The sequence below is a fragment of the Typha latifolia genome, chromosome 6, assembly GCF_019914945.1.
Source record: "Typha latifolia isolate L0001 chromosome 6, TyphaL0001v2, whole genome shotgun sequence".
Lineage (NCBI taxonomy): Eukaryota > Viridiplantae > Streptophyta > Magnoliopsida > Poales > Typhaceae > Typha > Typha latifolia.
In genome coordinates, this window is record NC_133091.1 from 7930787 (window position 1) to 7956515 (window position 25729).

General features: G+C 35.2%; 1 protein-coding gene across 2 annotated transcripts in view; it reads right to left on the minus strand.

The window, feature by feature from the left end:
• LOC140790424 (uncharacterized) overlaps positions 1–25011 on the minus strand; it is a 46241-nt gene extending 21230 nt beyond the window's left edge. Inside the window, exons 1-8 of one of the 2 annotated variants that reach the window (XM_073140511.1) lie at positions 24597–25011; positions 21778–21839; positions 19967–20040; positions 19653–19707; positions 18147–18245; positions 15378–15464; positions 1755–1871; positions 948–1040 (exon numbers count right to left, since the gene is read on the minus strand). In XM_073140511.1, the coding sequence (XP_072996612.1) occupies positions 948–1040; positions 1755–1871; positions 15378–15464; positions 18147–18245; positions 19653–19707; positions 19967–20040; positions 21778–21795 (543 nt within the window). In that variant the 5' untranslated portion in view covers positions 21796–21839; positions 24597–25011. The remainder of the gene's footprint in view (positions 1–947; positions 1041–1754; positions 1872–15377; positions 15465–18146; positions 18246–19652; positions 19708–19966; positions 20041–21777; positions 21840–24596) is intronic. The other variant, XM_073140509.1, reaches the window with a different exon arrangement.
• Between the last annotated feature and the right edge of the window lie 718 nt (positions 25012–25729).

Sequence of the window (25729 nt, forward strand, 5' to 3'; positions counted from 1 at the left end):
AGCTCTCGAGCTCAATGAGGTCGGAAAACTCACAGCTGCTGCAATTGCTGCAGCTGCTGGCTAGCTCGAGGAGGCAGAGAATTTTGCAACAAGTCGGCAGAGCGAGAGGATAATGCGACTGACGGTTTTAGAAGAAGGGATTTTGAGCGGTAAGAAAGAGAGGTTGTTGGAGGAGAGATACAACATAAAAAGAGGTCCCTAGAGATTGGGAAGCTCTGATACAATGAAACAATAAGTGCCTTAATCCTAGAACGGGATAAAGAGAAGAGAGAAGATAGGATTTCATGAAGAATGTATTGTGCATGATTGAAAAGGGAACTTTAGCCCTATTAATGCAAGGCCACCATGTATCTAAATAAATGAATAAAAATGACTAATAACTCTAATAGTTGTGTAACCTAGTTCGAGGGTGGAGGTGTAAAACTTCATTCCTATCATCTTTCTTTCCCTCTTTTTAGCCACCTTTCTAAACAAACTCCATCACTTTCTCCCTCACCAAAAGCCTTTTCACGAGGTGTCGTCAACACTACCAATGCCATGTGTTGCATTAGCATCAACACAACATCCATGATCAAAACTAAGTTAATCAGCTTCACTAGCTTCTTGGTTCTCTCTCAAGGAACCCAATATGCAAATTGAACATGTTCTCTCTCAAGGAACCTAATATGCAAGAACAGATTAATAGCTCCAAGATATGTAATATATGAGCTTTGAATTGAAATTCACCACTGTGTGCAAGAATATACTTAAGCAAGTGAAAAATAGAAGATCATAACGAAGCATATAATAATTTAGAAAAGAAGCTGAGATCAAAAAGGACATAACAGTTTGTTTATTTATAACATTCACTAGAATGATGGTTGAGACAACCAGAAAAGTACAACAACAAAAAGTGCAGGAGGATGCATTTGCAGCAATTGTGATAGTTAGAAGCTTAATAAACTTACCCAACGAGTTGTGGAAATCTCACCCCATCCATGTGTCACATCAGCTAGATCCTTCAAGGTTGTTCCAATATATACTAATGCAAGCGTGATTGGCTGTGTAAGACAAAGCTATATAATCAACAACCATTTTTGTAATGAATATGAATTCTACTAATGCAAATGTGATTAAATTTCAGTTTCAAATATTTGGAATCTGATGGAATGAAAAAAGGGCAAAAAACAAAGGAATATCATTCAATTATTTTTTTTTCAAATTGATTAGCCTTGAACATAGCAATGACTTGAATGCCACTTCATCTTTCCCTTCTCTGTAAAATAGAACTGTAGTAAACAAGTTTTATGTTTCAGATTTCATAAAGTGGATAACAGAATTGATACAAAACTGATTACATAGTATATCAATCTAAAACTAGAAGAAAATGCACCTTAATTACTCAATACTAAAATAAAACCATAACTACGATAATGATGGAGGAGCCTGCTGTCCTGTAAATGTTGACTGTTGTCTAACTAGGAGAATAGTTGTCATTAAATGATAAAGAATGAATCACATAAAAACATACAACAAAAAGATATGATCACATACATGCTGGTCAAACAAGTATGAATGAAGCATATTAATTATAAATTTGAAAGTAGAATATAATGCTGGTAAGAAAATGATGAAGTACATACTCTATCACATGACTTTTAAGATACAGCAGTATCTATCCATTATCAGTCAAAATAATCAAGGTATAGTTTCATGTACTTTGCAGTTGAACTAAACTGAAGATCTATGATGTAATAAGAGAAAAATAAGCCTACCATCATCCCAAGCCAAGAGGCCAGCATGTACTCTCCAATGCCAACAGGTGTAACAGATAGCAGGTAATTTAGCATGTTAAATGGAAGTAAAGGCACAAGCCTAAGTAGCAAAACGATCTGCAGACAGCGGAAAGAGAAATTAACACATCATGCAAGGACAAGTTGCTGAAGAAAACTAGTTATATATCACAGAATAGAGAATGTAAATCAACATCTCAGCCTTTTAGGACCAAGCTGCAAAACAACCATGTTATTATAAAAGTTCTACAAAAAATACAAAAATTTTATATTTATAACAAGGATGGACATGCCGGTCGGCACGCCCCATGCCGACTGGCACTTGCCGTGCCGAGGCGTGCCGACCGGCACGTGTGCCATGCCGATCCGTGCCGGTCATGTGCCAATGTAGAGACATTTTTTTTTTAATTTTTCTATTTCCACCAAATATTTGTCAAATCAATTTTACTTATTTTTTTAACAAACATGATATGACATGTGAAACCTATTTTTTTTTTACTTTTTCTTATTTCCATCAATTAACTTTTGTCATTTGTCATTTTTTAAATGACAACTTATTTGTCATTTTTTTAAATTAGAATGACAACTCATTTGCCAGACCTAGACAACCACAAAACCGAATTTATCAGAGACAAAAGAAAAAAAAGGCACTATCTCAAGCTCAATATGATTACAGTCAAATGAGGAAAGGACTTGAGTCTATAGGTAGCAGGACATTAGGAGAGGTGCGCCCACAGGATGATATGAGTTCATCATCATTACCATCATATCAATCACACCTACCAAAGCCGCAACACTCTTATTATACTCCATATCTACAATCTGCATATGCTTATGGTATATCTGTGCCTGTGCCGGTGCTGGTCGTTCTCGTGCATATTCAATATTTATATCATATCATCGAGGAATTACAAAATTCTTATTTGTATGAAGAGTACGTGAGATGTTATAACGAGCAATATTATCAGTGGATGAGTTTTGAAGAATATCGACAGTATTTAACACAACATTCTGGTGTTATTTTTATGCCAGCAAATGAAGTCTTTGATCCTCGTCATTCTACGTTCAACTAGATATTAGTTTTAATTATTGAACTATTATCAATTATATATTGAATGATCAATCATGTATTGAATGTTATTATGTGTTCAATTATATTATGGAGTATTCAATCATATTATAGAGTGTTTAATCATTAATATAAATTTTAATTAATATATTCAATCATATTATGTGTTGAATAACATTTATATTCAACTATTATTTTATCTTTAATAAAATAGGTTATTTACAAAAATAATCTAAAGATAAAATATTGTAATGTAGATTTTAAATTTTAATACATATATTTAGACAAAAAATCAAATATTGATATACCAAAACCAAAAAATATCTCTAAATATTCTAAAAAATTTATTAAAAACATTATAAATGTGTGCCACTGGCACGGAGGGTGTGCCACTAGCACGCCGGGGCGTGCCGACGCGTGTCGCTCGGCACGCCCCGTGCCACTAGCACGACCATCACTGCTTCTAAGTATGGCGTTCTGTAATGCCCTGGTAACTTCCTTTTGATCAATTTGCCTAGGGTTTAAGAGGAAAACAACTTAAGTATGAATAACACATGCAACAAAAACATAATACGTAAGAATAAAGCATGCAAATTTTTTGTTGCATACTCTAGTTATTATAGCAAACTCTAGGCTATAATTTATACAATTCCCTTACAAAGATGTAAAACCATATTGAATTGAATAAGAACAAAATCCTCAAGATTAAATCAATATCACAATTCATCAATGCCAGTTGTTCAAAGGATAATCAAAAGGGCGTAATAATTGAAATAACTTGTCAAAACAATTCTTTGAAAAAGCAATGAGATTATCTTTGCTAGTAAAGTGAGAAGTTCTAAACAAATGACAAAATCAGATAGTTCTTTTAAAGTTTACACTTGCTTAACATGACAAAACCAACCAATTTCTAACTGTTTATATAAGTAACACCAGATATAGCATTTTTTGGTTAATAACTGATAAAGGTGGCAATCAGCTCAGTTTTTGGTTAGATCTGGGATGAGGCAGAAAGTCAAAATTGCTTGAACCCATAAATGGTTACTTAAATTCGAAATAAATTTCTAAGAAACAAAAAAAGTTAAGCAAGCTAAGGCCAGAAGACAACAATAAGGCTCTGCCTTATGAAAGCAAAGGTAATAGATGCTGACGAGTATACATCGGGAGAGATTTGGCAAAAAGATGGAAAGGCTGTTAGAAGAAACATAGTAGATAACTGAAGTGAAGAAAATTGTTCTCTTGATACTATATCACAAGGTAACATAGTAAAAAACACTGTAAAGTCTACTTGCTTGCATCCCATAGAATTAAAACCGCATATATATAGTGGTTTACATGACCTTTGGTCTACCACATATGATTCTTAGAATAACAAAAATAACTCTTCGTAAACCACATATGACTTTTCATTTTCTAACTCCTAGAGAACACAAAAGGTTGCCATAAGTCCAAGATATAGAGAAGATCAACGCTCGCCTCAAAACTAAAGAACCATATTAATCATCCTTAAATTCTGTACTTGTCAATTAATCTAATTGACTAGTCAAACGAGCTAGCTTTTCCAACATTCTCCTCTTAAGCTAGATCATTTCCACACCAAGGTTCTTTGATTTGTGAATATGTCCGCTAATTGATCTTGGGTGTTGTCGTACTTGACTTCATTTTCACCATCTATGACTAAATCTCAAATGAAATGATACCCGACCCAAATATGTGTACTTTTGCTATAAAAAACCGGGTTCTTTGCAAGTGCAATTGTAATTTATTGTCACAAAATTATTTTGTTCCATTTTTCTGAATATGCTCAAGTTCTTTTAAAATCCACCTTAGGCATAATACTTAAAAACTTGCCAACATCAAGAGAATATACTTCACTTCCATGTAGATAGATTCACTTTGTGATAAGTTCTACGGTAACAAAAGATAGGCTCTGATACCACTTGATAGGGCTACGGAACAATTCCTTCAAGATCTGAATTTATTGCAGGAAGCAGTCCGCGCAATCGAGAGAAAATATTCACCAAATATTCTCCCATAGTCAGAAAATTATGAAACCAAGTGGAATCGATCCGTAACTCCCTGATCTACGTTTTTCATATTTACGCCCTTCGCAGATTCGAATTGCAATTGGGATGAAAACACGTTATATTGCGGATGATAGTGGTGGTGACGGGTGGAGTGGAAGTTAGGATTATGGATGATAATAGAGATGAGGGTGGATGGGTGGTGTTATTTAAGGGATATAGATGAAGAGGAAGAAGTGATCGAGATCCCAAAGAAGAGGGAGGGCTCGACAGACAAGAGAGATTAGAAGTTAGGAGAGACCTTATCAACGGTGAAGGTGGTAGGTTGGTGAAGAGGAGGAGGGGGAGATTAGGGTAGAAAGAAAATAGAGAGGCAAGAAATCAATATTCCAATAGCATAATGAATTTGGCTGTCATCCACATATTTATAGATGCTAGCCAACAAGTTCTAATAACAATAAGTAACCATAATTCTAGAGGAATCCCGCCGATCGCATTCGGGTGTGTCTAATTGTGTTCGAATGCACAAAAGGTTTTCTCTGTATGTGCAAACGCGATGTAGGCGTTCAAACACGCCCGACCACGTTCGAACGCACTTTTCGCGTCCTCTGTATTTACCAATCTGATGTAGGCGTTCGCAAGGGCGTTCGAACGCAACCCCTCCTGCATTCAAACGCGACCTATAAAATTTTTATTTTAATGAAATAAACAACTAATGTAATAAGAAAAGATCCTAACTAAATGTATCACTTTGTCTTCCATTTTTAAAATCCATGAGATTGCACTAAAGCCAACATTGAAAATATAGCAGAAATACTCTTGCTACAGTCAATGTTTCCACCTTAATCACTATCAAAATAGCCAACTAAGCATAAATTTTTAACACTTTTGTAAGTAATATCTACATCTAAAATACCACCCATGAAGCATGGATATGAATATAGAATACAGATACGCCAATACAATAAATCTTGAAAATAAAAGATACGATAAGTTAAGGATACATAGCTCAAATATATATATTTATGTCTAAACATATATTAGTGAACTTATGTACCTTTATTTTCTTAATTATGGAATTATATATTATTGTTGCGTATAATATTTTATATAAAGAGGTCCCCAATTTATCCACTAAAAGAACTACCATTCACAATAAAGGTCCAATATATTACATAGTTTATTGATATGGTGTAGAATGAACAAGCAAATTTAATCTATTAATAAGGAGAAATTGACCATTGTAACATGATTTCTTAATATAGATCATAAAATAAACAAGCAAGCACAACCTTTTCACAAAGAGAAATGATAGGGAGCAATAACCCATGGATAGCCAATAATATGGAGTCAAATTTACAGCCCAAGCCCAATCAGAATTCAGCCCTACTTAATGGAGTTGAATAAGCATTGAATCTGATCATTTAGTTACTTTAACTATCTTTAGTACTTATTTAATATATATTGATGTTTGTGTTACATCTGTATTTGGAACATTAATTTGGCTTTTCCTATTCTTGGAGAGTTGTTCCAAGTATTTTAAACTAGTTACATCTATAATTTCCGGGACTTTTGATCATTTTCTTGATGAATAGAATTTTATGTTAGGAGTTCAGTTCAGATTTCTTTTTCTGACCTAATCTTCTTTCGTCTTGTCAAATGATATCAACACACTTTCATCTTCATGAATGAAATCACGAACCTATCAATGCTTGTGCTGCGCCAGGTGGTATTAGAGCCGAGTCTTGAGATGGCACCGCAAGTATGAAGATGGAGAATGTCTTACAAAAATGGAGCAACATGTAGAAGAGATGACTAAGAGCATTAAAATGCTAACAAACTTGTTAGAGGTTTGCAAACCAACACTCCAGCTCCAGAAGCCCAACGGGCAGGACCCATGGAAGCATGGAGAAGGCAGAACCTACATAAGGAAAATGCTATTCCTCCACATAATGCTTTGGAAGATGAAAATGAAGAGTAATTGGAAGAAGAGTTCAAACCGCATGCAAGGAATGGAGTTTAGCATGGTGATTCCTACAAAATGAAGGCTGACCTGCCCTAATTCAATGGGGTACATTGAACAATTTCATGATTGGATATATGAAGTAGAACGTTTCTTTGAAATTATGAGAGTTAAGCCTAGACGCAAGGTAGACTTTGTAGCCTACAAACTATGTGGAGGTGCCAGTGCATGGTGGCAACGTCACCAAGATCTACTGAGATCAAGGGGACAGCCCCCTATTTGGAGTTGGGTTCAGATGCACTCTCAAAGGGTTGTTTTCTATTGTTTGACTATGAGCAAACCCTTTTCCAACAATTTTAAAATTGTTACCAAGGTACACATTCAGTTTCCTCATATACCAAAGAGTTCGTACGATTGCAAGCTAGATGTAATGTGAATGAAACTGAAGACCAGTAAGTTGCATGTTATGTAAATGGGCTGAATTATGGTGTTCAAGATCGCTTGGTCATGCAAAACATAGGTCGGTTGATGAAGCTCAGTGTTTGGCATTAAGGGCACAATGCATCTTGCAACCAAAGAAAACACCAGAGTCCCATGAACCAGCAGTTTGACCCCAATAACAAAGCTTCATCAAGTAGAGCTGAAACCAAAACCGTAGATTCATGGGGTAAAAGAGCTGAATCTAAGAAGTCAGAACCAAAGGAAAAGAAGAAGCAAGTACTACAAAGGGAATTCGATGTTTCAAGTGCAATGAAATAGGGCATAGATCTAGTAATTGCCCTAGACGAAAGTTTGCCAATGTCACACAGCGGGAGCATTAGGAGGATTATGATGGCAAAGAAACAGCCAAGGAGGATGATGGCTTGAAGTGGCCGAGGAAGATGGTGAGGAAGTGGTGTGCGTTGTAAGTAGGCTGTTATACACTCCAAGACAACCTGAAGAGACACAATGCAAATGGATCTTTATGTTCCGTGGCTAACAAAATGTGTAAGCTGGTAATTGACAGTTGCAGTTGTGAGAACCTGGTTTCACAAAGCCTTGTTGAGCATCTCAAGCTTAAAACACGGCGGCATCCAACCCCTATAGCATTGATTGGATAAAGAAGGGGCCTAGCATGAAAATTACAAAACAATGTTATTTGCCCTTGTCCTTGGGAAAGACTTATAAATCTGAAGTTCTGTGTGATGTTGTGGAGATGGATGCATGCCATGTGCTATTAGGCAGACCGTGGCGATTTGATGTTGATGCAACTCAGAAAGGGAGGGACAAAACCTATGCTTTCACTTGGGATCACAAGCAGATAGTTGTGGTTCCAAATCAACGAGAGAACACTTCGCCAAAAATGGAGAAGGCATTGCTCTCAATGTCTCTTAGGGAGGATGAGTTTGTGGAGACATGAAAAGTGCCAAAACCTGTAGTCTCCTAATAATAAAGGGAGAAGAGCAACCTATACAGCCCGCACCTAGGGAGTTTCAAGGCTTATTGGCAAAATATGATGACGTAATGGCAGAACCAACACAATTACCTCCAATGCAAGATATTCAACATGGCATTGATTTTATTCCTGGAGCTAGCCTACCAAATCTGCTCCATTATCATATGAGTCCAAAGGAGTATGAAATCTTGAAGGAAAAGGTGGAGGGGCAGTTACAAAAGGGGCACATAAGAGAGAGCATTAGTCCTTGTGTCATGCCTGCCTTACTCTAAAGAAGGATGAGAGATGGAGGATGTGTGTGGATGCCGTGGTATCAATAAAATAACCGTGAGGTACCAGTTTCCTATCCCTAGGCTTGATAACTTACTCGATCAGTTTAGCGGTGCTAAAATATTCACCAAGAAAGAGGAAGCCCATTGCATTCTTTAGTGAAAAGTTAAGTGAAGCAAGACAAAAGTGGTCAACAAATCAATTAATTGATCACATGTTGATATTCAGACCACCATTCTCTCAAGCACTTCTGTGGGTAGAAGCATATTGATCACATGTTGCCTAGGTTGGCAGCTTATCTTGAAAGAATAAATTATGTTATTGCTTCAATCTGGAATTACTAATCAAGTAGCAGACTGTCACAGACTTAACCTTTTTAATCATTTGGCAAGTCCGCACAACACTCCATCTTCTTTGCAATATAAAGTAAACCTCGAAGTAAAGATAGTGTAAAAGTAAGAAAAGAAAAAGAGGCTTCAATAACACTTAAAGAAAACAACTTTCTTAGTGAAATTTTCACTTCTATGTCATTCACTAAAACTTTAGATACCTTTTACAACTAAATGTACAAGCCTTTGTATAAGCCAAAAAAAACTTAGCTACTAAAATACCTAAATGTCTTCTCTAAGATATTTGGGAGGCTACGGATAAGATCAAGAGTTATCATCTTTATCATTATCGGTCCAGTAGCGGATAAACTCAAGACTTGTCTAGCAGCGAATAAGCTCAAGAATTGCCTAATTGCCGTAGTGTCCCTCGAGTCCAACTTTGCTATTGCACTACTTAAGCTCTTGGACTGTCATAGCACTTCGGTTTCGACCAAAATTTCAATGGGGCATCACAAGATGCTCTTAAGTCATCATGCCACTCTACTTGTTACTATTTCTACTGAAGTTTCAAATTTTGAACAACTCAAGAAGCTATATCAGAATGATGAAGATTTTGGTGATGTTTAGGCTAAATATCTGATAAAGCAGCCCTTAGGTGAATATTTGTCCAAGATGGGTATTTGTTCAAGGGGAGCAGATCGTGCATTCCAAGTTACTCATTACGTGACAAGTTGCTAAGGTAGATGCATTCCAATGACTTGAACGGTCATGTGGGAAGAGACAAGAACATAGCTGGTTTAGAGGAACGTTACTACTGGCCCTCAACTTAAAAGGAGATGCTAGGTAGTTTGTGCAAAGGTGTCCGACTTGTCAAATAAGTACGGGGCAATCGCAAGACACAGGTTTATACATGCCTTTGTCTATTCCTAATGCTCCTTGGGATGGCATCTCTATGGGCTTTGTACTTGGTTTGCCAAGAACACTGAGGAGAAGTGATGCTATATTTGTGGTGGTGGATTATTTTTCACGATGTCACACTTCATTCGATGTCGTAAGACAACTGATGCTCATCATGTCTCCAAGCTGTTCTTTAGAAAAGTTGTTCGTTTGCATGGTGTCCCCCTTTTCATCACTTTAGATAGGGACAACAAATTTTTGTCAGCGTTTTGGCTAACTTTATAGAAAAATTTTGGGACTACATTGAAGTTTTCAAATACTGCACGTCCTTAAACCGATGGTCGAACAAAAGTGAACCATTCTCTAGGAAATGATGCATCTGTGGAGACAAGAAGAGCCAACAGGACTTTGTTTTGGCACAAGCTAAGTTCGCTTACAACAACTTAGTTAATTGTTCCACTGGAAGGAGTCATTTCTCTGTTGCTTATACTAAGAGTCCAAGACATTTGTGGACCTTGTAAAACTTCCCTCTAGTGCAGGTTCTAGTGCAGCTGCATTTGCTTTAGTAGAAAAGTATTCAAAGGTTTTCCAGGAAGTACAGCAATCCTTGAAGGAGAATAATCTCAAATGCAAGGCAGTGGTAGAAAAGCATCAGAAGCATCAAGTGTTTAAGGTGGGTGATCAGGTGATGTGCGCAAGAAGAGGCTGCCTGCGGAAGTTCGTGGCAAGCTAAGGCAGAAACGTTATGGTCCTTTTAAATTTTTGAAGAGGATCAATGACAGTGCATATGTGATAAACCTACCCGATGGATAAGGGCATATCCAAAACCTTCAATGTAGCAAATATCTCCACCTATCATCCGAAGGCAACCTATATGATCACTAGAGGTCGAGTTCTTTGCAATTGGAGGAGAATGATGGGGAACAACAGCCCATGGATAGTCAACAATATGGAGCCCAATTTACAGCCCAAGCCCAATCAGAACTCAAACCCTACTTAATAGAGTCAAAGAAGCATTAAATCTTATCATTTAGTTATTTTAACTATCTTTAGTTCTTATTTAATATGTATTGATGTTTGTGTTACACGTGGTGACGCACTCAATGCCAACAGAGGGAGAAAGCAGATCTATATTTGGAACTTTAATTTAGCTTTTCCTATTCTTGGAGGGTTGTTCCAAGTATTTAAACTAATTACATCTATATTTTTGGGACTTTTGATCATTTTCTTCATGAATAGAATTTTCTATTAAGAGTTTAGTTCAGATTTCTTTTTCTGAGCTAATCTTCTTTCGTCTTGGTGAACGATATCAACACACCCTCATCTTCGTGAATGAAATCATGAACCCATCAATGCTTATGCTACATCAAGAAACCTTCTAGATTTGATAAGAAATGAAAGGTAATAATCTCTTTCAATTTGACTCATATTGATAGGAATCTCAGGAGTATCCAAAAAGTATCTACAACATTAATTTTATTTTTATAAAATTGGATACCTTAAGGAAGTACCCAATGTGTATCCAACGAGTATCGTATCTGATATGATATCTGATACGGATATGCCAAGAGTATGAAGGTATCTGTGTTTCCTAGGGTACCATAAATATATCTCAAGATTCTTTTCTCGATAGTCCAATGATATATTGGTGACTCCATGATCTTGCTCAAAGGCTAACATAGTACAAAATATCATTCTTGCGCCTGTTAAGAGATTTCTACCAAACTTCTTTTGTGAGATGAAATTTTTTTTCTTATTATCAATTAATATTAACGATAATTCCTTTTTCACTCCCTAAACTATCACACATTTCCACAATGACTCCTTAAATTTTCTTTTGATACATACTGACCACTTGAACTATCAAAAATATCTCACCTCCTGGCGTTGTTGACGGAATATGTGATTTGACCAAACTGCCCCTCCACTTATAATGATGGAATAATTGTGGCTTAGCTAAAATATATTTTTTTTAAATACCTTCAATGCCCCTAAGAGCATCTCCAACCGGGCTCCAAAACTCCAAATTTGGAGCCCGGTGGAGCTCCAACCGAGCTCTAAATGGGGCTCCAAATTTGGAGCCATGAATAGTGGGGCTCCAAATTTGGAGCCGCACCATGAAAATAGAGCCGGGCTCCATTTGTCATATCAACTTTTTAAAAATGCCAAAATTACCCAATAAGTATTATATTCAATAATTTTAATTCTATTTGTATCCTTTGTTAAATAATTTAGTTAGTTAAACTGAGTATATAATTAGTTTTACTAATCGGTTTTTAACAAAAATAATACCATTGGAAAGGTCTCATCGAGATCTTTAAAACGAGTCTAATATTAAATTATTTTTGAGTTAATTTTAATTTTAATTTTTTTATTATTTATAAAAATGAGTCTAATATTAAATTATTTTTGAGTTAATTTAAATTTAAATTTTTTTATTATTTATAAAAATGAGTCTAATAAATTATGTATCCTAAAATATAATTACTCAAAATTATAACCGGTGGCTACGGAGATAACTTACCAGAATATTAAACATCTATTGATTTTATTATGTTTGGTTAATTTCTGCTTATTTTAGGTAATGTAATTTTGATATTTTTAGTTAATGACATGTAATGTAATTTCGATGCGTTTAATTAAAAAATTAGTAATTTAAAATTACTTCTAAAACTATTGAATATTAATCTTATTTTAAAGATCTCGATGAGAGTTTTCTAACAATATATTTTTTAATAAAAAATAATAACGCTAAGATGATCTATTAAACAATTTAAAATAGCTAATATAATAATATATATTATATTACTATTATAATATATATGGAGCCCGGTGCATTGGAGTGCACCGGGCTCTTGCTCCATTTTTGGCTCCATATTTGGAGCCTTTGGGCTCCAAATATGGAGCAAGCATTGGAGATGCTCTAATCCCCTTTCTCCCATCTTCTCCCCCTTGTCGTCTTCCTACCCAAACCCTAGAAACAACCACTAATGACCTCCTTCGCTCCGCCACTACCTCCTCCCTCCTCTCCATCCGTGCCGCCGTATCCTTCTCAAAGCGCGAAGCCCTCCACCACAAGCTCGAGAACTGCCAAGTCCTTGCTAGTATCTGGTGCCACGATCTCTCTGTCCGCCAACTATAGGCACTCCGTGCCGACCGCCCATCCACTGCCACTCTCCTCATCGCCAAGAGCTTAATGGGCTTGATCTCGTCGCGGTTGTCGGAGAGGATCGAGATGAAAGCCTAGGCGGTCGATCCATCGACAGTGATAGGAGGTCTCGGAGGCTATGGCTTGGTTGATGACTGGCAAAGAGAGCTACGTCTTGGTCAGATTGTCTTGGAGAGAAGGGTCTCTTGGATATGGAGGTGGTAAAGATGGATTTCGTAAGGCATTTGGAGAGAGAGGATAGAGGGCTCGGAGAAGAAGGCAGCGACGACACTGGGCTTAGAGAAGAGGGCGACGACGATGCCATGCTCAGAGAAGAAGGCGACGGTGACGCCAAGCTCAGAGAGGAGGGCGATAGGGAGGATAAGAGCGGCAATGGGCATGAGGCATTTGGAGAGAGAGCGGGCTCGGAGAAGAGGGCAACAACGACGAGGATGAGGGTGCCAATGGGTGTCTAAGGGGTCAAAATCTATTGAGAATGAGGGATATTTTAGTCCACATAAAATTTCCTCTTAGCTTGCATGTGACTTGCACATGCTTATGAGGGTAAAACTGTCATATATTTGTCACATGATTACCACGTGATAACTTATGGACGAAAATGGATGACAAAACCCCAACGGAAGGGGTCAATTGAGATATTTCTGATAGTTCAGAGAGTCATGTGTACTAAAAAAAAATTTAGAGGGTGAAAAGAATTATCCCTTAATATTATCTGTTCAATTATATTATAGAGTATTTAATTATATTATGGAGTATTCAATCATTAATATTAATTTTAATGAATGTATTCAATCATATTATTTGTTGAATAATATTTATATTCAACTGTTATTTTATCTTTAATAAAATAGGTCATTTACAAAAATAATCTAAAGATAAAGCACTATTACATAGGTTTTAATACATATATTTAAAACAAAAAGCAAAGATTAACATTCCGAAGAACCAAAAATATTTCTAAATATCCTAAAAATTTTATTAAAAATATTATAAATGTGTGCCACTGGCATGCCCCATGCTGACGATGGCATGGCATGTTATTTGTTATATATTAATAATGATTGTAATATTATGGTCATGATTGTGAATTGTAATTATGTTATTTTATATTTTGGTGGTGAACTAATAAAAATTATATATATATATATCATAGTAATATATATTATTATAATTATTTTTAATTTTTATATATTAAAAATGCTAAACCATATAGGTGCTTGTGTACCATCTAAGTGCTATGTTGTGGAGTGATCGTTCACATACGGCAAGTGCCTTTTGGTACATTAATTTAAAGTTTGAAGCAATTTATTAAAAGGTGATAGCGCGTGGCAGTCAGTCACCCACCCCATCGCCTAGTGCCGATGCGAAAGGCGAGCGCCAAAACGGTTTAGTATTTTTAATATATAAAAAATAATAATTATATATATAATATATATATATTAATATAGTTTATATAAATATTTTAAAAATGTAATATACAATCATAACAAAATATCATAATTTACATTTATATACATATATATATATATATATTTACATTACATATTTTATTAATATATTTAAAATTACTAAAAGTGGGTCTGGTGCATACCAGCTAGTGAGAGAGAGGGAAGGACATTTCACATTTGTCAGCTAGTGAGAGGGGGGAGAGAGGACATTTCACATTTCTATGCTAGTGACCATTTAGTCAAAGTGGGTGCATGCCAGGCTGTTAGCTAGTGAGAGGAAAAGTGATATTTGTCTTCTTTTCTTCTTTCAATCTCTCACTAGTAACTTCAAGCATCAGATAGCAAGGGGGAGGGAGAGAAGGCGATCACTTGTCGTCATTGGTGTTGAGAGTGAAAGGGAAGAAGTAAAGAAGAAAGAGAAGTTAAAAAGAAAAGAAAGCCTACCGGCTGCAATCGCTCGCTTCCATCGCTCAAGAGGGGAAGGAGAGAAAGATGAGAGATCAGTCAGGTATTTGGGTTAGGGCTAGCAGCTGGTTTTTTTTTTAAATTAGTCACTATCCATTGGATAGTCTGACCTTACCCGACTCGCTATGACAACTAAGCGAGCCACGCGGGCCACTAAAAGGAAAAGGAGGCCCGCCAAAAAACAAATGGCGGCCTGCCCGCCATTAGCAAGCTGCCTAGTTGCATGGCAGGGCGATTGGGTCGTCCCCCCGCCAAGGCAGCCGCCTTTAAAAATACACTGGTTTGAAGTGCTTGTCTGCTACTGAATGAAAGAAAAGTTGTAAGCAAGCACCTCAAATCCTCATGACTCTACCAATAAGTATTCAGCCTTCCTTATGAAAATGGTCATATAACTTAGCCTATTAGTATATGAAACATTTCACGTATGCCCTTCCCATACATATCATGCCTATGAAGTTATTAGAAAATAAAATTATCAATCAATTCAAAGATTTGTCTAAAAGCAGGTATAAACAAAATATTGAGCAAACTCCTACCTTAAAGCCAGATCTCTGAATTGCAATAGCAACTGCCTGGAATTTAGGATAATCCTTCAGTTTTGAAATAACAAAAGGCCTCCCAATCTGTACAAGAATTACGGGATAAAAAAAATAAGTGGATTAATGAACAATATTGTATATGTACTAAAATCTTGTACACCATTTAAGGTGCAAAATTGTGCACTCAGAAAAAATGAAATTAATAAAGCAGTACAAGATACATCAAATGCGTTTTTTTTTTCTTTCAAAATAGTTTTGCTAAAGGACCAAATGAAATAGGAAAACAATCAGATCAGTTTTAAACTGCAAGTCCATTAATACAAACCTCATGTATTTGCATTCCTCTACTTCCTCTTCTAATTTAACTCTATCTTTTCATAGATTGGTTATACATGTTGATTCATAGAATTTCATTTCTTATTCTAAGAAATTCTGCAATAATTCTTTTCAATCTGCTGCAATTCTTTTGTCAGACCTAACTGCTATTAACAGTTGAATATTAGAGCGTTGTAGTTAACCTTCATATTATCATTCCTAATACTCCTAATAACTCTCTAATCATTATGCAGATTAGCGTTTTCACTTTAATTGTTTCATTAATTTAGTCCTTTTCTGCGTTGTTTTCTGCAGCAGGACTGCAGAAGTTCAGGTGGGATAATTACAACAATTATGCAGATGAAAGGCCAAACATATTAAGATTCATGTCTATATAAGACAATTATATCTGTTGAAGCTAATGTGATTGTTCAGATTTTCATCATATTTGACCCAAACCAAACAATAATTGATCCTCAGGTAATGAAATTGATCACTAGAAGAGACCATGTGGACATAAAACATCAAATTCTGAAGAGCCAGTGGCCACTAATAGGCCTTATAAAAGTAAAACGTGGATTCAATCTCAAACAGAGTCAAGATTTTCCATCCCAGAGGAACTGATGCATGCAAAGTTGTCCATTATTTTGTATATGATTAGTCAAAAGACTTATTAGACAAACCCAAAGCTTTTGAAAGGATAATAAAAGACAAAGATTTCAAGCCTCAATAGCCTAACAAAACTAATCCAATTACGCCTATAGAAAACAATAAGAGGATAATGTTGACCAAAAAAACCACCTCGAAGGCTAGAACTTTCAGGTGCTAAGGCTAATCGCAGCCTCCATAAGTACATGGAAAATGCCATAGCATCGAACACTAATAGCACTGCCCATATGAGGCAACCAAAGGACTTCCAGTTCAGGAAGAGCAAAATGCTGCCACAATGTCGCTAATATGTCCACTATGACCTCTTTTTTTTATAAACCTATGGAGGCAATGTGAGGTTATTACCATGGTTTCCAGTTTCGGCCGATCCCGAGTGAGATCGACCGAAACGGATCAGGATCAGCCCGATCTGGTTTCGGCTGGGGTTTCGGCCGTTTCGACCGAAACCCGATCTGTTTCGGTTGGGATCGGTCGAAACAGGTCGGATCCGACCCAAATCCGACCCGAGGGACATCAATAACCCACATGCCTCTCTCTCCCTTTTCTCTCTCTCTCTTTTCTTTCTTTCTCTATTTCTCTCTTTTCTTTCAAAAATGCAGATTATATTTGTCAGTTGATGGATGAGGTAGTATAAGAAATCGATGAAAAAAAAGTAGTCCAAATGGTTACTAATAATGGGGCAAATTATAAAGCTGCTGAAAATTTACTGATGATAAAAAAACCTCATTTATATTGGACGCCATGTGGTGCACATTGTATTGATCTAATGTTAGAATATATTGCAAAAGAGCCTGAAATTAAAATAGTCATACATAAAGGTTAGATGTTAACAAATTTTATATATAACTATGGTTGGGTTCTTAATTTACTCAGGCAAATGACTAGTGGTAGGGAGATCATCAAACCTAGCGTCACTAGATTTGCCACTCACTTTTTAGCCTTTGAGAGCATCATGCGCTACAAGGATGATATTATGCGAATGTTTACATCACAGGAGTGGTCTATAAAAATTAAGAATATAAAACTTAAAGATAAATCTTTAGGTGAATCTTTAGGTGAAACTTTAAAGATAAATCTTTAGGTATTCATTAAAGTTTTAAATTTTGAGTAAAATTTTTAGACTTCATATATGAGTAATTTTTGTTTTCTTATTTTTTTTCATTTTTTCTAAATTTTTCTACATTTTTTTGCATTTTTAAATAATATTTAGAATTTTATATAATTAAAAAATAGTCTGATCCGATACGAACGGCCGATACGTATCGTTTTTCTGGACGGCCGATACCAATCCCGATCCCGATACTGGGAACCTTAATTATTACTTCAACAAACTCCATGAAAAATGTCACTTTCTCCTTTTGGATATAAGACAAGATAATAAAAAAAAGGTTGACTTCAAAAACTAGATTGAATAACCAGCATAACCACATTACCAAGTGAAATGCAGCAAATTGATAATACATGAACTTTGACCAGTTGAAGAATCCTAAGAGAAAATGTCTCTTAAAAGAGGTATGATTCTTAAGAAGATTATAAAAAGAAGTTCAATCAATTTCCATTAAGTTACCAGTCATTTTCATTTAAAAGAACATAAAATCAAACATCAAGAAATATACTACTATGTATAAAACCTGTATCAGCTGGTGTGAAAGGCCCCCGCAATTGAAAGTATGCAACAAGGTGGATTAAATAACTCTTAATCGTTACACTAAATGAAATTGTCTGAACATACTACTTAGCATGCCAAAGAAATATTATAAAAAGTGGAACTTATTTTCATACCGTTCTGCCAAGGAGAAATGCAGCTGTTGCACCAATTGTTGCTCCAATAGAGTCAGCAACAAAGCCTATGGGTAAACCAAAGAGATATCCACCTCCAAGCTGGCACATTAGCATACTTAGAACTTAGGCATTATGATTAAACAGGAAACAGCATAGAACTAAAGAGATACACTGTAGAAAAGAAATTCATGTTGGGACTTGGGAGAAACATTAACGACTCCAATTTCCCAAGCAATTAGTAAGCAAAATGAACATCTGAAAAATTCCATGGAATATAATTAAAAAGAGATTACTAAGAGCCTATGAAGCAAGGATATTTCATTTGCCCCTCCATACCAGTATCTGATACATATCGGATACCAATGTAGCACAGATACTTCGTTTGCCCCTCCATACGAGTATCTAATACGTATTAGATACCAATATAGCACCGATTACGGTCCGATATGTATCGGATACGACTGGAGAAGTATCTGAATTATAAAAATTAATTTAAATTTTCCAATACGGTAGGATACGACTCCGATACATTTCTTGATCATCTTTTTTTTTTCTTTTGTTGTGCTAAAAGATTATATAAATATATTTTTTTATATGTGTACATAGTTATCCAATCCTTCATGATACTTTAAGGCTTTGTTTAATTGATAATGAATTAAACATATAACTTGAATGTCATTTAAAGACACATTAGTGGTGACATTTGATTATTATTATTATTAATTAGTATATTTATTTGGCAATTAGTAATTCATATTAAATTTTTTATTATTGCAAATTTAGATAATTCTTTTGTTAAGGCTTCGTGTTCTTCAAGTTTATTGAGGTACATAGTTGTTCATGATTCTGATTTGAAGTCATGACAAATGGTGTACTTTTCTTTTCTCGTCTAGACATTAATATTCTTATATTTGCAGCTGAGAAGGCAAGCAACTAATGCATAATATATCAAATTCAAAATAGACATACCCTATAATCTCTTTTATTCATAGCGTATATTTTCTTATCCTTTAGCTTGTCTTAAGTTCTGAAACTTAATATTCTCAGTACATTCCAAACAAAATCACCAAACTTGAAGCTATCAACAAAATACCAAAATTAACGCACCAAAAGCCCAGCCAGTGCAACAAAACAAAAACTTAATACTTTAAATCCTGCATGCTTGCCTACTTTCTTACTACAAATAGGTTCTAGGTGCAATTCAATATTATTGTCATTGATGAAGGATCTAGAACTTTTAACTGCTCCCAAGTTTGTATGTAGAAGAACTATACGATGCATTTCATGTAGTATCGAATACGAGTACAAAAATCAACCAAAACACATGATTAGGAAAAATAATTAACATAATAGAACAGTTTAAGAATGATAATTTGATAGATCCACATAATTATAACATATTCTAAGATAAGTGATGCAAACTATCAATCATAATTCACAAGAATAACAGTTAATAAAAAAGTATTTTTCAATATTTATAAGTTACAATAAGATAATCATGCTTACTGTAAGTATTGATGCAGGAACTGCTAGCACTGTTAAAGGAATATATGCAATAGCCCTGTAATTAAGAGGAGAGAGTGTTTGATCATCAATCTCGCATCTAGAATTCTCAAATTCATGATTTTCTTCATCAAGAAATAATATAGACTATAGTTGTGTTCCAAATAAATGATGGTTCAAAGTTTCAGTTTCAGTTTCAATTGGTTCCAGTCTTGGCACTTAGAAAAGAAGGAAACAAGAAAAACATTAGGGCCAAAATGGATTGGTTTCAGCCTATAACAGTCTGAAAATAGGATCGGGATTTAGTATGGGCCGACCTCGAGTGAGTTGGTCCGGGCGCGTCATCACACATGCATCCCATGGCTACCAAGACTAACTCGGACAGATTAGCCTGCACCAAATCCCCGCCCTCAAAATTAAGGTCAAAAAAAGCAATCTTACTAGTTTCATCTTCGAACAATGAGATTCGGCCTTGTTTTGAATATGTTTCATAACTGTTCTATTCTTGCCGAAATTTTAAAATATATATCTTCTCCAAATATGATGTTTAGATGTTGGTAATTTGATGGGAAAGAAGTAATAAACCAGATTTGTTTTATTCAAGCCATATTTAGTGCCAAAGTGGAATAGCATTCATTTATTTAAATTTAAAAGGATAACTTAGAACTGAATAAGAAAGAAATAAAAATAATAATAGGCAAACTTTAAGATACTATGAGCATCTTTTAGGCAGGTCCATGTCTAATAATTGCTATTCAATCCTTTCCATGATGGGGTCTAGCTATTCCAAGGAGCTGCAGACATTGTGGCATCAATTATAATGTACATAATGCTGCCCTAATTATTTGTACCTTTTAATAAATCACGGTGAAATGGCAACATTTGTAAATGAGGTGAACAGTATTAAAGATGTACAATTACTTGAAAAGTAGACTAGATTGGTTCTGAAAACATCTTTCTTGAGCATCCATTGGTATGGCCACCGAAGCTATAGTATTTAAATGTACCCGAGACAGACTTAGAGATTTGAGTAAAACTCATTAGGTAGCACCACTCAGCCAAATTCCTGGGGCTCTAGATGGAAAACTGTGGATTAATATCACATTTAGAAGTCCCAAAAATATCTAACAAACATATCTAGCTTGTTGTTTAATTTCTTTTAGCTTAATTAATGCTCTGAGTCCTGAAAAATTTTCCATGCGAATGACTTTTAGATGGTAAACTTGCTTAGTCAAAAATACTTGTTGCACAAGAAAGAGAAAGTCAAGAAAAATTAATTTTAACAATTTGGATCTTTAAATGGATGATCAATAGCCCTATTAAGGAGCCTGAAGCCTTGATCCTCCTGGAAGGATGGCTTAATTTACTTCACATAGTTTGCCACATTAGAATGTCTCATCTTTCAATGGAAAATGTAAAAAGATATCAAAGACAAGAAAAAATTAATTTGATATTCTATACTAGCAATTGATAGTGAATGAAGACATAAGATAAAAGCAAGCATGTAACAAATCCTTAGTATCAGTTTGACAGTTTATCTACATAGCACTAGATAATGTTGCATTCACAAAATAGCTTTCAGAACTGCAAATATATCCATACATATTTAATATGTATATAATAAAGATTTGGGAGTTTTCCTCGCTTCATTTGAATAATTTAATGGCAAAAAGAAAAGATATCTAACAAGTTCAAATTAAAAAATTACAATGCCAATCAAGATATGTTACATGGAGTACCTACGACAAATGATGCAAGGTGTTGACAAAGAAAGAGCAATGGAGAAGAAGAGGAAAAAAAAGTCCACAGATTGACATTAGTGGCAGACAAGAAACACTAAAAGATTAAAGATAGTTAGGTTCATGGTCTACCACAGTATGGAATATATATATATATATATATATAAATATAACTTGTATATATGTGAGGAACCTGCATTTATAAGATTATCAAGTATCAACCAAACTCAACTGGAAACTTGATCCGTCATGTCAGTCAGAAATGAAACAAGAAACAATATAGCATAGTAACAGTTACTCATTAGAGCTGCTAGAACCACCAAATAAAAGGTTGTTCAAATAAAAAAGCAGTTTCTATAGTCAAAACATAGCACAGCACTAATACTTACAGGACAAGAGGACCCCATGGACCAACATTCTGCTTGATCCAAAATAGAAAATCCTTCAAAATCTGTCCAAAAACATAAAAATAGAAATGACAATAAGTCAATGAGCATTGCGTTAGTACAGCAAAGAACTTGATTAGCACGACGAGTTGATCAGAATAAAGAATTCAAAAAGAAATTAAGAGCATAAGGCCATACTAAGAAATGATAAACTAAAGAAGCAAACGAACCCAAAAGCAGCATATAGTATCACTAAAAATAGGTTTTTTTCTGCAAGAAAAATCGCTAAGAATAGGTAAGAGTTTAAGAAAGCCATAATTATATCAGAAGCAAAAGGAGCATTAAGCAGTGGACTTATAAAAATAGTAATACGTGTACAGCAATAATGGCTCTTTGAAATATAAATCGTCCTTGAGTCCTAATAATTATTGAATAAATCTACCAGAAAGGAAGGAGAAGTCCAAGAATACTATATTGAAGACAAATGAATAAGTAAACAAAAAAATTACAAAAGCAGTTTTTATGTGAGTGGGGATCTATTTTATGGTATATACTAACCTTTTAAAAAGTACTGATAGAGATTATAAGAAACATGGAAAAAAACAAAAAATTTAATGTTTGGACCTATTCAAATATTTGGTTTGCACCTAGTTGTCAATTATTATTAATATCTGGAACTAGAAACTGAAAGGTAATATAGTAGTCAAAACATTTTGAGTTAAGTAAAAAAACTTTTTTCACTTTTGTGTGTAATCTAATCTAATGGTATGACCAGTAAGTTACAATGATATTGATGTGATTCGGATCTGATCGGATCAATTCACGGGGACATTGGGCTCAATTGATCAAGTCTACTTATTTTTTAATTATTTTATGATGTAAGCCTTTTTGGCAAGTCTAGTTTAGTTATATAAGTCATTAAGGCAAATCGAAATAAGTCATGACAACCTTTAAAACAAGTCTAGTTAAGTCAAGTAAGTCTTTAAGGCAAGTCTAATTAAGTCGTGTAACCCTTTAAGGCAAATCTTAATTCAAGTCGTGTCAGCATTTAGGGCTAGTCCGAGTGAGACTCGTTGTAACCGACGAGCTCCTTATTAGGCATCCAAGTATTGAGAAAGTATTCTAGCATTGAATTTATCTTAGGAATAAGAATAAGATAACCTAGGAGTAGAAGTAAATTAATCTCCTTTCGTCACCGCCATCGTTGCCCATCATCTTCCTCACCATCACCACTGCCATCAACCCTCCTTCCACCCTCTCTATCTACCATCATTCACCTAATCAAAGCCTACACTTCCTTGTTGCGGATCATCTCTAGTCAGTCCATAACAGATATTAATTTAAACCACTATGTCCAAATTTTCTTCATGGAATACAATTTCTTATTCCAAAATAACAGCTAAACATCATAATAACAACATTCTAGAATACAAACACTAGTTATCAAAACTATATTTTATATCACACACTAACTCAATTACTAATTTACTCTTGATACCTATCCAATCAACCTAATTTATATCAAGTCAAAGGGTATTCATAATAATTTCATAAAAAATAAAATATTTTTTCCATCTTTTCTTTACTTTATATCACATTAAAAGTAATTATTACACTCTTCTTCCTGAATACAAATGATCACAATAATAGTTATTCCTTAAATAAAGATCTCATTTTAAAAATAACAAACAAGAATATATATTCTCGAATTGATCTTATTCCTAAAGTAAAAGAGGCCTTAGGGTTTGTTTGGTTTAGGTTTAGAAATCATATTATCATTCGGGCAATATCTAGCAGGTGCACACATTGCTTTCATGAACAGAATTTCTACCGGGGTTAAACCCATTTACTCAGTTCCATTAGCTGCCGTGAACTTCAATTCAGGTCTGTATTTGGTCAAGGTCATACTAATGGTTAGACAGCTGTGATGAGACCCCTTGCCAAGTTAGATGAAAAGTATTTGACTGGAATCTTGCTTTCTTCTAAACAATAAGTGGCACTTGGTCGTTCCGACTACCAGTATCAGATTCTGCTCTACAGTGGTCTTTGGTCCATATTCCAAATTCTCAATAGTATCACAGGCTGTTCACTCAAATTGCAAATCTATTTTGGCACATTTGGAATGTAACTAAATTCTAGTGTGCCAATCATGCTTCTCAGCTCATTTTATTTAAGCAATTTCGTTATGCACTTTTAGGTGGGTGTAAATAGGATAACTAAAATTTGACATTATTAGAGTGTATTGAAAAAAATAACAGAATTTTGGAAGTCCAGATAAAAACAACATGCCCGAGCATGACAAAAGTTTGACAAGATGTCCAGCTTTCCTTTTATCCCGACCATCTGGGTTTATGTCATTTAGATAAATCCATCATGGCATCCTTCCATAATTATAAGTTCGTAGTTCATTAGTAAAGACAACTGGTATACATAGAACTATTTATTCACCAATAACAGTCATTCCAGCAACTAACAACTCTTGTATAGACCATCTCTCTGTTGCTTCTTCACATTTGTTTTCCATTCCTAATCCTAGGAATTAGGTCAACACTCTTTAGATTCTCAGAATTAAATAGTCGTTAGAATAAATTCCCTACAAACTCGAGAAAAGAAATTTTTCACAATATTGGCTACAAGATTCAAAAGTGTTATTTTTCCCTTGTTACAATTCAGAACCCAGTTTTATAATTCGAAGAAGGAAAACACATTGCGACAAGAATCAGAAACAACCAACGCACCCAAATCGACCAAAATATAACAACATGCCGTGAAAGGGACTAAAAGATTAAGGAAAGAATCATTCAAGAGAGAACACAACTTACCTTTTCAACGGGGAGGGTGATGAAAGCGGTGACAATGGCGGCGACGAGGAGGATGAGGAGAGAGATCCTGAAAAGGGATGACCAAGAGACGGCCATGGATGACAGCCTCCGACGCCACGGCCTGCAGTCCTCCTCGTCGTCGCCCTCCACCGCGTTCCCGGCCTTCCGCGACCTCAATCCCCCGACGTTGGCCAGATTTAGCCTCTATATGTAATAGCCAAATCAAATGCGGCTGAGTGCCAAATCGAAACCTGGGAAATGTGGATGGATGATTTGGGGAAAACGAGGGGGAGGGTATTTTTCTTCCTCTGGTTTCTTAGCAAAACTATCACACACGCATCCCGTCCCGTCGGTGGTGGATCCTTTTGTAGATTCATATTATAAGGCCACCACCAAACTTTCCGATTTCTTCGCTGGGTGTGATTACCGCATAAGCTTTCCTAATAGTCCAATCTTATTATCACCTGATTATTTACTTTTGTACCCTTCATTTAAGAGTAAAATAGTGATGTTGATGGAACAAGCTTGATATTTCTATTTCAGATTTAGCAACCTTGCCCTTGTAAAGAGTTGTTTTTTTGTAAAGAAGAAATTTTATAGTTTAAGTAGAAAATTTGTGAGTTTTTGACCAAATTAGCCCGATTCCAATTTATTTTTACCAAGGTAGACTACTCTTCAAACTTATTACCAAATAGGGTCTAATTTACTATAGCCCTGATAAAAATATTGAACTAATCAACATTTTATTTCTAAGTAAAAATGCTAATCAGTTCAACGTTTTTGTCTGGTCCTAAAATGCTGATTAATGTTACAGTTGCTTTTGGTGAAGATGAGTTTCTATCTGAATTAATAATCTAGATAGAAATCATCATGCAACTTACGAAGATAATTGGGATCGATCTAATTATTGGATTGATCTGAGATTTAGATATGTTGTACCTCTATAAGTTAGAAATCCAACGTAACTAGAATCATGATGATCGGATGAGAAGATAGAAAGTTACATATAAAATAATAACCGAAGGTTAGGAGATAGCTGGATGGATGTGGAATACGTGGTTAGGGTTATGGATATGATTATGGGTATGGTGGATGGATTAGTGCTTCGAAGTAGATGAAGGGGGAGAAGGGAG